Source organism: Hakea prostrata, chromosome 3, assembly GCF_041222555.1.
Source record: "Hakea prostrata isolate BN-2017 chromosome 3, UWA_Hpros_2, whole genome shotgun sequence".
NCBI classification, from domain to species: Eukaryota; Viridiplantae; Streptophyta; class Magnoliopsida; order Proteales; family Proteaceae; genus Hakea; species Hakea prostrata.
The window spans coordinates 2,682,929-2,698,702 of NC_142602.1; the positions used below are offsets into that span (position 1 = coordinate 2,682,929).

Consider the following 15,774-nt stretch of genomic DNA (forward strand, 5'->3'; position numbering starts at 1 on the left):
AGTCCAAATTTTAAACTGTAGATAATAATGAGAAATTTCATAAATTACTTTCAAAAGTAAATTTTATCAAACTGTTTCTGTGTTTCTCGAAACAGAAACATTTGATGAGTTATCGACCAGGTCCTAAATCTACGCCTTGGCTGTAGGCTTCCGTCATGTCTACTTTCAGATTATTCGATTGAAGAAGATTTGGTTGGTGTTAGAGTAGAGGTTCTAATTGTCGAAGCCTTCAAAAGCTTGAGGAGGATGGAATCTACTAGAGAAGCTCTGTAAGGGAGTCTATTTTAATGGTGGAATTTGCGAACTAGGTTTTGAAAAAAGAATCAAAAAAAGTGGAAGAGACAAAAGCTAAAGTAGGTCGATTTCTTGCTTCATTTGTTGATTTGATTTTCTTTTTCTGCATCTGTTGTTCTTCTAACCCTAATTTATGAAATCGAAATCCTAAAGTTGCTTAGACTGTACAAAGATAAGGAAATTCAGAACGATAAGGAAAGAGGATTCTCATGGCTGCAAAAATTGAAGGAGATGAGAGAGTCATGGCTGCAGCTCAGCAGATTGTGAAAAGCTTAGGAACTTCAGAGAATGTTACTGAGGATATGATACTGATCCTTTCTAACTTCGATAAACGGCTGGCTTCCATCTCCCAATTGCTTTCTAAAGGTGGTGGCTGCGAGGCCCAGAGCAATACTGAGAAGCGGTTGGAAGCGGCGGAGAAGGTCGTTATTCGTCGGGATTCTAACTGTAGTACTCCGTGCCGCCGCCGGAGTTCGTCTTGGGATGATTCTACTGATGAGGTTGTTGAGTACTTATCAGCTGTCGACGAGATTATCCAGTTAATTCAAGATCTGAGCATCACATCTGATACTGAAATTCTGTACCGCGCTGAGAGCCTTCTGCAACTGGCGATGTCGAGGTTGGAAGACGATTTCAGTCAAATCCTTAGAGAGAAGGCAGTTCCTCTGGATGCCGAACGGCTTCATGGTTCAATCCGTAGGGTATCACTTTCTTTGACGTCAAACGATGGAGATATCGATGACACAGAGAGCTCAGTAGACGATGAACATGAGACTTTGTCTGAGGGTAGGGGTTGGAGTTTTGGGAACGATTTGTGTGTTGATTTGGTAAATTCAGATGCGATCGCCGATCTCAAGGATATCGCCGACAGAATGATCAGGTCCGGGTATGAGAAGGAGTGTTGTCAGGTTTACAGTAGCGCCCGTAGGGATGTTCTGGGAGATTGTTTATCTACTCTTGGTATAGAAAAGCTCAGCATTGAAGAAGTATTGAAGATCGAGTGGAAGTCCCTGAATGAGAAAATGAAGAAATGGATTGAAGCTGTAAAGATTGTGATTGGAGTTCTTTTGTCTGGAGAGAAGAGACTCTGTGAAGAAGTTTTCGGCGAGTCGGGGTTGATCAGTGAGGTGTGCTTTGTGCAGGGTTCGAAGGGATGTGCGATGCAGCTATTAAATTTTGCAGAGGCAATTGCGATTGGAAGACGATCGCCTGAGAAACTGTTCCGGATACTTGACATGTATGAATCTCTAGCTGGTGTGTTGCCAGAACTGCAAGTGTTGTTTTCTGATGGTTCAGGGGATCTTGTCTATAGGGAGGCACAGGACATACTGGGTAGACTTGGTGACGCTGCAAAAGGCACAATTGCGGAGTTTGCAAAAGCAGTGGACGGTGAGAATTCTCGGCAACCAGTCCAAGGCGGTGAGATTCACCCATTGACACGCTACGTGATGAATTACATCAAATTTCTTGTAGACTATAGTGATTCACTGAATCAACTTCTAGAATGTGGTGTCAATGGAGAGCAAGGAGAAAATGCGAAAAATCCACTTGGTCATTGGTTGCTCTCACTTATTTCATCTCTAGAATCGAACCTTGAGGAAAAGTCGAAATTCTACGAGGATAGTGCACTGCAATATGTATTCTTGATGAATAATGTTCATTATTTAGTTCAGAAAGTGAGAGACTCAGAGCTTGGCAAGCTTTTGGGAGATCAATGGGTTCGCAGGCGGCGTGGCCAGGTACGCCAGTATTCGACTAGTTATCTCAGAGCTTCTTGGACCAAAGTGTTGTCTTCTTTGAAGGATGAAGGGATTGGGGGTGGTGGTGGGAGCTCAAGTAACGTATCTAAGGTGGCTCTAAGAGAAAGGTTCAAGGCTTTCAACCTGGGTTTTGAGGAAATTTATAAGGCACAAACAGCTTGGAAGATCCGAGATCCTCAGCTACGACAAGAGCTTCGGCTTTCACTATCAGAGAAAGTCATTCCAGCATACCGAGCATTCCTGGGGAGGTATGGAAGTCTTCTAGAGAGTGGGAGGCATTCTGGAAAATACATAAAGTACACTCCAGAAGACTTAGAGAACTATCTTTCAGAGCTGTTTGAGGGGTCTCCTGGGCTAATCCACAACCCAAGGAGAAAATCAAGTTCGTAGCCAGACGTAATGGAAGCGAGCCTTCTAGTCTTATAAGGTGAATTTTAGCTGAAAGATGTGCCTTTTTATTTTCTTGGTTTCAGGATTCTTATCTATACTCTGTATGTAATACTGTAATAAAACAGGGAAGCTACTTAAAATCAGTTGTTGTGTTGCTCGGAACCCCAAAATGGGATTGGACTTGGTGTAATAAAAACACCCTTAAAGAAAGGAATGGCAATGAATAGCGTATATATAGGTCCAGTGTGAACGAGGAGAGTGAGTGAGTTATCCCCTGCCTCCTCTGACCACTATGTAGTAACTGAGACTCGTATCAACTCAGCATGGAATGTTGCTTTTTAAACTGGATTATATTATATACAACTCCAATAAGGTATCATTCTTTGTCCGTTCCAAGACTCAAAAGAGTTGTGCTTGTACAGGTCATGTTAGTAAAAAATTCAAACAATTCCACATTGACGCTACAACACGGATAACAAAATGGATTTTGAAATTTGACTGTCTCTACACAACTATGTACAAATCTGTGCTGAGAAGTCACCTAGAATTCTTGAAACTTAATCAAACAGACTAACAATTACTTGCAAAAGGAAAAGGAAATTTGGAGGGAAGGGGGGATGGGAGAAGGCTGGGGAAGAAACAACTGAACAGGCCTACCTGGTGCATTTAGACAACATGAGAACAAATTGCCAGAAACTAAGGTCTGAAGTGAAACAACAGTGTGATCAAACAGCTGGAAGCATGGGCAGTTCAATATTTTGAGTTCCCTCAAACACTGCTGTTCCTAGGTAGTGGCACAACACCGTAAAAGAAGTCCCCGAAGTAATTAGGAGGCTCATGAACTACCTTTGATATGATGTCTCTAAGTGTAATCACCCCCTCCAGATTCTCATCCTCATCCACAACATAAATTCGATGTATTTTCTCATTGTCAAGTCTCAAAATCACTTCTTCAAGAGTGTTATCCTTCCTGCAAGTAATTGGACCACGCAACAAGGGTGAAGTCTCTTGGTGCTCCTCCAAGTACTTTTTAACTGTTGACAGGAAGTCCTTAGCTGTTATAGATCTGCATACAGGTAACATCATGTATAAGCCCCACCAAATAACATCAAAAAGTTGCCCTTTTTATGGTTCCCAGCAGTAAACTGCCACAATACCCAGGGAAGAAGTGGATGCAATAAATACCTATAACCATTTATCCGGCAATCTAACTTCAAAAATTTTCATTCTCTGTTTCCATTAAAATTTAGAGGTCTAAATCCCGAATTGAAGTCTCAGGTATATCCTCAAACTGAAAACCTTCCCCCATCAGCCTAAAGATAGACTTAGATCTCCAAATGGATCAAAAGATCCATCATCCTGCACAGATTCATGTAATAGCAACTCCAATTTTGATGCAGATTATTATGTTTCTCCTTGCCCATTATTTTTCTTTTCATCAATATGAGATACTTATACAACAGAAATATAAGCCACACTAGATAGTCCTAATAAAAAGAAGGCGTAAACAGTGCATGAAGCTCCCACCACCGCGGGCTCTGGGAACATTCCTAATCTATGCATCCTTATCTCTGCTTTTGCAAAAAGCTTTTTCCAGACTCAAACCCTTAATCACTTAGTCACAATGGAGAAATCGTTCACCTACTGTGCAATATCAACTAATCACTTAGTCACAATGGAGAAATCGTTCACCTACTGTGCAATATCAACTAATCACTTGGTCACAATGGAGAAATCGTTCACCTACTGTGCAATATCAACAGAAAAAGCATATATGAAGGACTGCTGTGTAATGTGCAAACGTTAGTCACCATGGTAAAGCATGTTACTAACAAATCTGGATTTACGCTATCCTTCACTCCTCTCCTTTCCCCCACTTCCCTAATAATATAAAATCTGGCATGGAAGGGAGATGAAAGATAGAAACTGCAACCCAAAATATAATGCCATGGATGAACATACAGGCTCTATGAAACTCCAATCAATTATAAGAAGAAAAAGAAGACATTATGATCAGCAAAATTCTGGAGAGAAATTAAAGAGGTTCAGCTACAAACCTGTGATCTTTGTATAGTTCTGGGGCAGTTAGAAGGAACTGAACATCTCTGATGCTTATATTACCAATTACTTTTCTTCCATCTCCTTCAACTACTGGAATTCCTCCAATGTGCTTTACTCTCATTAGTTTAAATGCATGAAGAACTGGTTCATTCTCATGCACCTGCAGAAGAGAAGAAAAATATTTGAGAGTCACCGAATCATAGAACTGAAATCATATGGCCATGATAAGGAAGATCTCTCTGCCAAAAACCCCAGACACCTTCCCTTTCTTATCACAAAGGCTATTATTAGCTTCAACTCTTGATTAACATGATTATGTAATCTCTAGTTTCTTGTGGAAAAATGCATTTGATGACAATACTCAAATGCATTTTTCCCACCAGTAGATAAATGATAACGGCCAAACAATAGCACTGTTAAATCTCAATACAAACTGTTTTGCAAGTATTCTGAACTCCTGAAATCCAATTTAAATCATTTCTGATGTGCCTCACTCTCCAGATTGTTTCAATTGAGACACTTATTGACTTGCTTGCATGAACAGATGGATCCAAAAGGTTTCATATAGAACCTGATCAACATGTTGGCCCAAGACCAGCACTAGGCCAAACGCAGACCTAGCATCGTCTGGGCAAAGCCTAACCTGCATGGAGTTCTTGAAAGGGCCACCACATGGCCCAATTTTTTGTTTTGTTTAGTCTCTTATTTCTATTTCTCCTAAGCATCTCGGTAGTTAGCTGCTTTTCCATATTCCAAAAAAGCCTCAATGGCTTCCATTATTCAATCTTAGTTTGTAGTTCCCAGTTTAGGGAACAACTTTCCGTTTCTTGTGGGTAGATTTCTGTATCTTGGGTATTTAGTAGCATTTTTACATTCCTAAGCAGCTTTATGCCTTCCATTAGTCAGTCTTGTCTTGTAGAACCAGTCTTGGCCTCTTGGGAATAGTTTTCCATTTTTGGGGGATAGATTTTGTCTTGGGTTTGGTTTCTAGCAAAGTGGAATTTCAACAGTCTTCATTTTGAGCTCATAAATCCAAGAGGCCACTTTGTCCTTTTCTCGATAAATTAGTATTGTGGAGGCTATATCCATCACCTACAACTTTATTTTTATTTTTTTCTTGTGAAACTACATGTGAGAATATCAAGTGTGGTAGGGTGAGAGTCCTACAGCATGGCCCAGGTGGACTCCTAGAACAGGTGGACTTCAACTCTACAACCTAGGCTATTTATTTCTATTTCTACCTAGTCTCTTCGAGATTCAATCTTGGCTTGCTTACCCTCTCAGGTTTGCATAATTGCATATCTTGCATGCTCAAAAATTGTATGTTACTTCAAGGGTATACGTACTGTAGGCACCGAAGCCCAGTTCGGCAGCATTCCTGGGAAAGGAGAAATCAACACAAATGCCAAAACCCGGCACCTAAAGGTGTGAAGCTATTCATCAATTCAACAAAAGAACAAAATGATATGAGAGCAATGGAGCACCTTCAACAATTGATGAGGCTTCATTACAGGAAGACCAAGTTCAGAGAGTTTCTTTGTGCCCCATGTTTCAAACCAATGAAGCCCAACACATTCAGCTAGCATGTGAACAACAGAAGATTGTGTGATTATGTTCTCAATCTTTCCTTCACCAGGGTCAACCACAGGAAGGCTCTTCATTCTGTACTTTGATAGCAGCAACAGCATTGTCAGAAAGGTATCGGACGTCTGTAAAGCAAGAAATGGGGCCCAACGGAATGACCCTGATATTTCTCCAACCTGAGAGATTATGAGTTAACAAATAAGAGCTAGCTTAGGATCAACAGAAGAAGAGTATGAAGCAGTCAAATGGAAACTGATATTTCCTGCAAGAAAGAACTAGAACCTTTGTTTTCTTATAGAAGTCAGAAGATGTCAGGATCTCAAAAAAGCTCCCCTCCATTGTTGCAGCAGTTTCAGGGTCCAAGTTTCCAGGTCCAACAGCAGCACTTGTTCCTGCCCCAGCTGCTTCTGCTAAAGAAGTACCATCTTTTACATAGGCCGGTGTTTCCAGTGTCACTGAACTAGCAGATCCACCCACCATTTGAAGAGCTGCAGTTTCGGCCTATAAAGCACATAGATTAATTCCTTTTCAAAAAAGTGATCACCAAGATATGCAAAGTGAAATTTTAAGTATAATAATGGAGTGATGCCTAGTTAGAGCTTCCCAGTTGACATAGAATTAACTGATTTGATAGCAGCTTGTTTTTGGAATCGCCACCACATTTATTGTTTTATCTTTAACTCCTCTCGAATTTCATTAGTTATATCACAAAGAGGATCCTTGTTTGCTGGTTCATATGTACTTCATAAACTTGTCTTTGTTGAGATGTGAAATTGTAATTCTATCGAATTTTCTTCTGCCATGGGGAGGGGGTGTTGCTGTGGGCTCGCTTCTAGCTGACTGAGTTTTCTGCAACTGAAAAACTCACTGATTTAGAAAAAAACTTCAGATACTTGGATTTTGTGATGGATCTTCAGTTCTCTTCTTAACCAGCTAAAAGGAGTATGTATATTGAGATTAGGAATAAAAGCTAGTTCAGAAATTAATTGATCAAGTGAAAGAAGACGATCCTGAACCCTCATTAATGAAGAAAAGACCAAGTCACTATCTTTTAGGATCTGGTGTGTGCACTGGAAGTCCTCAAGACTGTTGATATTCATTAAGTAGTAGCCAAAAAGCTACCTTTGACAGAATAAAGCAGCCTCTAGAGTGAGACAAAGTGGTGGAATGGAAAAGACAACAATATTGTAATTAATGCATTGGAGTGACATCAAGTTTTCTGCATACAACAACAAAATTTTGATGGTTGAATAATACATTCGGAGCAGGAAAAAAATTATTAGTGACCACATGATTTGTGCCTTCAAGAGAGAAAATGCCCCCCAAAACCAGACCACTGAACAGACAGGACGGTTTCTCCCCCTGGATTCAATTTTTCATTTTTCTAGAAACGAAATCACCATTTATTTTTCCACTAGATGAATGTTATTATGTGATATAGTCATATAACTAGATAATATAATTTTATTTTCTCCTTCTTAAAAGCGTGCAAATAATGTTCTTAGATGATTTGTTAGCACCTGGTTGATTCCATCTCAGCCATCATACCTGAATTCTGGTAGGGTTGCCCTACAGCAGCCATCAAGCCAGAGCAACAAGGATGAACTCTAATGCAACCATGACAGAGCGAATTATAGAACTATGTCAGGCTTTTTGGTTTGGATTAGCCAACGCCGTAAGTCCCAGGTGAAAACTTTTCAATCCAAACTTGGACCTCATCAAAATGATTTCTGGTTCTGGTCGAAAGTTGTGCAAAAGCAAGTTCTGATAAAATTTTGTGGTCAAATCTTCAAGGCATCAGTCTGTAAACAGTAATTATTAAGTTCATGAGGGGGATCTAAGTAGTTGTTCAGGCACCTGGGCTTTGGTATTGTCCTAATGAATCTATTCAAAGTCTCAAAGGGGCAAGCTAATGAAGAGAGTGCATTTTTTGGATTCTAACCACATCTCCTACAGGTACTACTACACCTAAGATGGGGTTCCTCATCACTTTTAGGTCATGATGATTCCAGAGTCTAATTGACTTTGATTTCATGCAAGAACCATTGGAGCTGCCTTGGGGGAAAACCCCATACAGCCATGTGTTGTGTCTATTTGCACAGGTGCCTGAACCATGTAGCACAGAAGTTGTTTTCACCAAACACACCAGATGTTTAAAGATGACAGGACTTTCTATCCTAAAGCACCTCCTTTTCCTATTAACCATTGTAAAGCCCTAACCGATGCAAACAACAGATTAATTCCAAAAAGTAGCTTGCCTGGAAGTTGACCTCAAGAATTAAAACATATTAAAATCGATCCTTGTTTTCTGTGAAAGAAGTTCTAAAAATTTTCCTGATTCTTTCTCGCCTTTTGGGCTCAGAGGATAGTTGTGATGCATCCTTTTCCAGCTCTTCCTAACTACAGTAGCGACAGATTCCTCCTCTCCCCTCTTCTGCTCCTTCAATGAACTCGGCTATTGCTGAAAGTTCACTCAAGATAGATAGCTAGCTAGACTTCTTGTGCAGCCACCTCAATGAGTTAGTGGAAAGCTTTAGGAACAAATACATCCACACTAGGGAAGAAAGGGACAAGTACTGAATCAGTTTAATAAGCTTCAGAGAATGTTCCTTGAAAATTCCCCTCTTGATTGATGTTAGAAACTTAGAAATATCATCAGATAAGGTAAGAGACTCAACTGCATATGTGCACAAACATAAGGAAGAGATTCTACAAATACTCATTAAGCTATGCAACCTTGGACTTGCAGTTGCTGAAAATTAAACATCAACAATCACAATAACATGCAACTTGGTGTTCCATATACACCCAACCAAGCATTAGACCACAAAAATCAACCCCCCCCCTCTAAGTAGAAAGCAAACATCTTTGACACAAGTAAATGTAACTACCTGATGCAACAGCCATACAGCAATTCCTGCAAACTCCACAATGCCAATATATCTATCAATCCAACTGGCATCTTCTGGTGCCTCAACATTCCGCACAGGTGCACTCAGAATTTTGTGTTTGGATAGCATTTGGACAGCCTCATCCAGACTGGAATCTGAATTTATCTCGACCACTGGATACTTATCCAAACCACCACCAAAACCAAAATTTGTTATTCAACAAAATTATCAACTCTGTTTCTGGAAGAAATTGGCTTAAAAAGTACTGAGAGATGTCAGAATCATAAGAACAAATGTCAAAATTATTTAGTATTTTGTTCTTTACAAAATAATGTAAAGACATGGAGATGTCAAAACACATACACCAAAATTATGCAAAATGCTGAAGCCTTTCAGCAATGCTATAGAAGTACTTCAACATGAACATAATTAATGTAGTAAGTTGTCACTATCACTAGAATGTTCTGCATAATGATTAGACCTTTTCCATCACAAACAGCTGAATGCACTTCAAGTTTCAGTGCTCTATTATAACTAAACACCCTAATGCATGCAGTGCCTTTTTTGGTTTTTTCTTTTTATCTTAACATCTTTCCAGCTTTTCCTTTAAGAATTCCTAAAATCACATCAATATTGCAAAGCGAACATCAAACCCCAACAGGAGATCGAATATGGAGAGACAATGAATCCAACATCGGCAAGGTCAAAGAATACTCAGCCAAGCCTGATTCTCGACTGTTTTGCATCAGCAGCAGGGTTCTAGCCACCATTAAACTTTTGTAGAGGCCAAATTTGCCGGGTTATAGAAAAAACAAAACAAAAACAAACGTCATATAAAACGTTTGGCAGAGTTGCGAGCTTCAACCAGCTAAACTCTCCAGATGAATGTCTAGTCCATTCATATGTAGGGTAGTATCACATCAAATAATACCAAAACCAGAACCCTCATAAGGCTTTCAGCCATGGTTCTCGATTTTGTGAGTTGCTTACTTCAGTGTCGGTTGATCACTCACAACACATTCTGACTGGTTCTACTGTTCCGTTTCCAGTGTTAATTGACCTCTCTTGATTTCCATTGTCACGTTAACTTTTACTGTTCATTCACTGAAACCAAATTATGCTAGATTATTTATCTGTCGATAGCTAAAGATGGCTCCCATAGGTTTATTATATATATAGTCTTTACTGCTCGGGTTGCATAATAAACTTTCCAAAGATTATCCAAACATGAAGGTAAGAGTTGGAATTTACTTCAGCGGATCTCGTAAATATCAAGAGAATAGCGAAAAAAAAGCAATTAAAACACTGGAGTTATTTCGACGAAAACAGAGATACAGATTCAAGGTGACCTTGTGAGGAAGGGGCTGGAGGAAACGCAGACACAGGGATGCTTTCAAAACAAGAGTTGAGCTTCTCCGAAGGGCTGAGCTGAGGTTGTTGAATGTCCCATAGATCTTCCACTTTCAGTCCCAATTTCGCCTCTGGGCTCGAAAGACCACTTCGAGGGCTCTCTTTCATGGCGGATTTCCAGATCTCACTCTCGCTCTCTCTCGCTTGCAGTGACCTAGCATCAAAGTTAATTAATTGATCGTCGTTGTAACACCTTCAATAATTGGATTGGTCAAAGTTCAGATCAGAATAGACAGATCTGCCCGCGGAAGTGGAAGAAAAGAAGGAAAGTTGCATGATCGGTATAAAAGTAGCTATTTAATCTTTCAACCAAAACGAAATAAGCTATTAAACTGATTTTGAATTTATAAAACTAAATAACAGTAATTTTTCATCACTCTATATTTTCATCTTTAAAATTAACCTAGGCAATAAGGCAATCATCATTTTTTTCTTCAAACCTGTATTCTTATTTTCTTCATTGCTTTCGTAGTTGCCTTATTGGTATGGCTTTTAATCCAAAAAAAAGTGATGTTGGTGTTAGTTTTAGGAGTACATGTCACATGTGTGAATTTATTCTATTATTCTACCAAAAAAATTGTATTTTATTATTTATTTATCTAATCGAGTAATTGTGTACTCTTTGATCTAGACATGAAATCATTACCGGTTTTTGTGGACTTTACTAAGTCTCCTGTGAAGCTACTCTGATGAGGCCAGTGCTTTGCACAGATAATTTGCAGGACTATTACTGCATAAATCGAACTCAAAAGTTCAAACATTGTGTTGGGGGATGCATAAAATCGTTTCTACTACATTTCTCTTTTTCTACCAGACCAATCAAAAAAAAACCAATCAAAAGGGAATGAACATTAAGTATTGTAGTTAGTTTTATAAACCCAAATATAATTTTGGTTAATTTTGTTGAAAAACTATTGAGTGACTATTTTTGTAAAAAATAAAAAACTAAGAAATAATAATCATGTAATTTTTACGATAAAACAAAGGTGTCCACTTCTGTCATTTTGGATAATGAACACAGAAGGTTGGGACTCTTGATGCTAAAGGAATTTTTTTTTTTTTGGCCAAACACATTAAACTTCATTCAAATAAACAAGTCTGGGGATATTCTCCCAACAGATACACTGTACAAATCTACTAGCCCACGTGGGGGCTGCATCCACCAAACTTTAGACATACCCAAACAACGGGCCCCTCTAGCTAACAAATCGGCAGAAACATTGTTTGCTCGAGAAATATGAAATACAATGCAAGTATCAAACCCCAACAAAAGGTTCTTGATAAACTGAATTAAGTTAGAACAATGCCAATCCATAGCAGTGGGATCACCATGTAAACTAGAAATCACTGCCTTACAATCAGAGAAGAGCTTGATCTTCTTTAGTCCTAAAGTAAGTGCAACTTGAAGGATGTCAGACATCGCTTCCAACTCCGCCTGTGATGCAGATAGAGCCCATCCTGCTTTCATGCGAGCAGCGATAAAAGACCCAGAGGATGTCTTGATAACCCCTCCACGACCACTACGAGAAGTTGCTGGATCCCATGACCCATCTGAGAAAACATGAAAAAAAGAGGTATCATCAACTTCTGATTAAACAATCAACATATTAGAACCAACCACTCCAGATGTGACTGAAGTAGAAACAACTTCAAAATAAAGACCATTGATATCCTGCAATAAACCATTGAAGCACCAAAGAAAAGTATTTAAGATAGGCTCAATTCCTTCAAACAAATAAACATTCCTTGCTTTCCAAATTAACCAAGCTACTACACTCCAAATAGTATGCACCCAATCTAAATTACCAGTAGGCCGAAAAAATGATTCAATCAAATTCCACCAATCCTCAATGTGATGGCCATGGAAAAAATCGGTATCCAACCGAAGTGGAGAGACTTTCCAACAAAGTTTTGCAAAAGAACAATGAAATAAAATATGAACAATCGATTCATTGGCACATTTGCAATAAAGACATAAAGGAGTATAGCAAACACCTTTTTGAAACAAATTTAAATTTGTAGGAAGAGCATTATGTCCTACTTTCCAAAGAAACATCTTAATCTTAGGCAACGTCTTTACTTTCCAAATTGTATTCCAAAAAGTCTTAGAGGCAGAAGCGGTGCCTTGAGAATATGAGCCCAAATAGCTGTTTAACTCCACAAAATAAGCAGATCTAACCGTAAAATTACCTGTCCGAGTATGTTTCCACATCCATCTATCCTGCAAGGCCTCAGATGAAATAGGAATCTTAATAATTGTATTTATCTCATAAACTGAAAACCAGCACTGCAGTTTAGAAAAGTCCCAGGATCGTGAAGGCCAGTGGATTAATTCACCAACCCATAAAGGACTGTCCGAAGGGGAATCTCTCCAAATTCGATTTAAAGGTAAATCAGGGATCCAAGGGTTAGAAAATACCTTAGTTTGACGACCATTACCTATACTTCGAATCAGACCCTTTTTAAGAATTTCTTTACCATCATGTAAACTTCGCCAACCCCAAGAGCATCCCTAGTAAAGGAAAATTGATTATATAGTGTATAAATTTTATGGATATTTTATTTGATATATAAAATAATAAATAAATAAAAAGTAAATTTAGGAGATTGGTTTTTTTTTTTGAAAAAAAGTTAAAGTTATAATTTTCGTTTGGAGAATGTGAGACTCATATCATTTTTAATAGAAAAATATTGTATCTTACGTTTTTTTAAAGTATTTATATTAATTTATTAGGAGTAAATGTTGGGATTATTACATGTGCTGTCAGTGATGATTAAATTTCGGCCCCTCTATTTTGAAAGGTTGATCATTGTCAACTGTGTTAACCTTGGTTTTTTTTATATTTATGTGCTATATAAATAAATAAGTACTTAATTAATAATACATTAACGAGTAACGACTAACTAAATTTAATTAGTTTTATCATTTTTTATTATCAAATTACATGGCCTCTCTATTTTGAAAGGTTGATCGTTGTCACCTGTTTACAAAAAAAAAAATCGTTGTCAACTGTGTTAACCTTTGATATTTTATATTTATGTGCTATATAAAGAAATAATTACTTACTTGATTAATAATACATTAACGACTAACTAATTTTAATTAGTTTTATCATTTTTTTTATTAAATTACCATTTTGGATTTTTAATAATATATATCATCTGAAATACCTTTATGTCCAGCTGAAACTTAGATCATTCAATTATTAATGACGGATTCAGTTTTATTGTAATTCTGTTTCCTTAAAAAAATAATAATAATAAATCAAATTCTTGTACCTCTTTCTCCAACGTTTTGTTCTCATCCATCGGTTTCACACAACAACTGTTCAAGATATCAGAATCTATTCCTGCCTGCATCAACTTCGTCCTACAAAATCAATGTACTACAAGTTAAGTACTCTTTGGATCTCTCGTGAAAAAATAACAAATTTTGATCATTGGAATATGTATGTTTTTGAGTAGGAGTAAAAAATGGTGAAGATGTGCCAATTGCTATCAGTTTTAGTATTTGTTTCAAAGAGATGTCACTGTGTATATAGTAGCGATGCGGAGAAAGAATAAGAAATCACTACTGGTAATGCCACTGTGAACAATGCATTCCCCAGATACTTTCCTACTACACAATAGCAGTGGGACTCATGTAAGATTTACTGGAGTCCCACTTAAGATTTATGTTATTAACATCTATAAGTGAGCCCTACCATTATTGTGTAACTAGAAAAAAATAAATGAAACGCTCGTCCTCCCCTAGCAAGAGGTGATCCACACTAGAGAGATTTTATTGATCAGGATATTGTACATATACAATGAGGTACTTGTTACTCTATAGTCAACCACCTAAAATCAATTTAATCTCAAGCAAACTTCTCAATATACCTGAAGCCGTGAACTGTTCTCATTGTTGTTTATAAGCACCAAAAGGGGATTTTTTTTTTCCTCCTCTTTTTTGTCAAGAGAAAACGTGAGTCTCCATCCTCTAAATACATGGAGATAAATTGTTAAAAGACGATTATTTAGTATAAGACAGCCGCGTATATCGGTAAAGTATAAGAATCCAACAATGTAAGATTGGCCACATGTCCTTAAAAAATATTAGTCAAATATCAAGAATTCTAGAATATGGTTTGGAAAATTTGTAAGCATAGAATCCTACAGCAGGGTTGAGGTTATGGGTTTGACATTTGCAAACAATATATGTAATACTCCCAGCCAGTCTGGATCGTCCTGCGATGGGGAGCACAGAGTGTGTTCTCTGGACGACTGTTGACATGAATTACAGGCCCCACAAGTTAGGATGATGATATATATATATATATATATATATATATATTTGATTCATTTTTGTATAATTTTTATTAATGTTTGATCCCTTTTTAGTGCCCATATAATTTGTGATTTTAATAATATCGTCTTTGCACTCTCTATTTGGGGAGATAATCTATACAATTTTTGTTTGCACATGTGCGTATATCTCCTACACAGACACGGAAGTCAAACACATGTCATTCTTTTTATTTATTTTATATTCGTTTGGTAAATTGTCATTGTCATTCTTTTTATTTATTTATTTATTTATTTTTTTTGGTCAATGTCATTATTTTTATTCAACGACAGGAAATAATGATAGTTTGATTTAGGTTAAATAACTTTTCATATCTACAAAACCTTATCCCTAACATTAATCAAATTTACTTAATGAGCCCAAGAAACCCAACGGAGCCAAAAACTTGATTTTGCGAGTGTAAACCCTAACTCAAAACAGGACCACTATCGCACCACCGATCTGATTTAGGGTTGAAGACTTCAATGGCTGAGCACATAGTGATGCAAAAAGTAATTACCAAGGCTTAACTGACTACTTCGAAATCTTTGAAGAACATAATGAACAATAAAACCATGCCAATTGGAAAACCGTTTGTACTATGTGTGCTGTGTTCTTAGATATTCAAATTTGTTAAGGCTTCTGGGTTTTTTTTCTTTCTTTTTTTTCAGGGTTTGGAAATTCTACCTTTTTTGACATTTCGTATTTCTTTTTTTCTTCTTTTTCTTCATAATACTCGATCTGATTTTGTAAATTAAATATTTCATAGGGATGTAAATTGTAATTTTGAAAACTCTTAAACTTTTAAAAACGAAGAATAATATGCCAAAAATTCAAACCTCCCGATTTTTCTCTGGCCACGCGTCATCGGTGAACGAAAATCTCTATATTCAAACATGAGGGGTGGCTCAATGTGGAAGTCGCAGCCTATATTAATTATATAAAAAATGCCTTGAGGATGTAGTCATTATTTTGGTTTATAACTTTAAGGATGTAGTCGTTGGTGCGCGTAAGTTGACCCAGATGAACTTTATTCAAAAAAATAATAAAAAAATCTCCA

The 15,774-nt window shown here is 37.5% G+C and overlaps 1 protein-coding gene and 1 pseudogene across 2 annotated transcripts; one reads left to right on the forward strand and one right to left on the reverse strand.

Moving 5' to 3' along the window:
- Positions 1 to 109: 109 nt before the first annotated feature.
- Positions 110 to 2,673, forward strand: LOC149019999 (exocyst complex component EXO70B1 pseudogene; annotated as a pseudogene). Its single transcript, XR_016172134.1, has 2 exons — positions 110 to 353; positions 448 to 2,673. The product of XR_016172134.1 is annotated as an exocyst complex component EXO70B1 pseudogene (transcript).
- A 142-nt stretch (positions 2,674 to 2,815) lies between these two features.
- Positions 2,816 to 10,747, reverse strand: KING1 (SNF1-related protein kinase regulatory subunit gamma 1). Its single transcript, XM_089147995.1, has 6 exons — positions 10,330 to 10,747; positions 8,981 to 9,153; positions 6,372 to 6,590; positions 5,990 to 6,265; positions 4,502 to 4,665; positions 2,816 to 3,510 (listed from the first exon to the last, which is right to left on the reverse strand). The coding sequence occupies exons 1-6, from the start codon at positions 10,496 to 10,498 to the stop codon at positions 3,213 to 3,215; spliced, it is 1,299 nt and encodes a 432-aa protein (XP_089004121.1). The 5' UTR covers positions 10,499 to 10,747; the 3' UTR covers positions 2,816 to 3,212.
- Between the last annotated feature and the right edge of the window lie 5,027 nt (positions 10,748 to 15,774).

What these genes read in the sequence shown, in the direction of transcription:
- KING1 (XM_089147995.1), bottom strand. Translation starts at nt 10,498, where the DNA reads ATGAAAGAGAGCCCTCGAAGTGGTCTTTCGAGCCCAGAGGCGAAATTG. An exon ending in CTGTATGGCTGTTGCATCAG is followed by an intron (nt 6,591 to 8,980) that starts GTAGTTACATTT and finishes TGTGCTTTATAG; the next exon opens with GCCGAAACTGCAGCTCTTCA. An exon ending in GAACTATACAAAGATCACAG is followed by an intron (nt 3,511 to 4,501) that starts GTTTGTAGCTGA and finishes ACCTGTATGCAG; the next exon opens with ATCTATAACAGCTAAGGACT.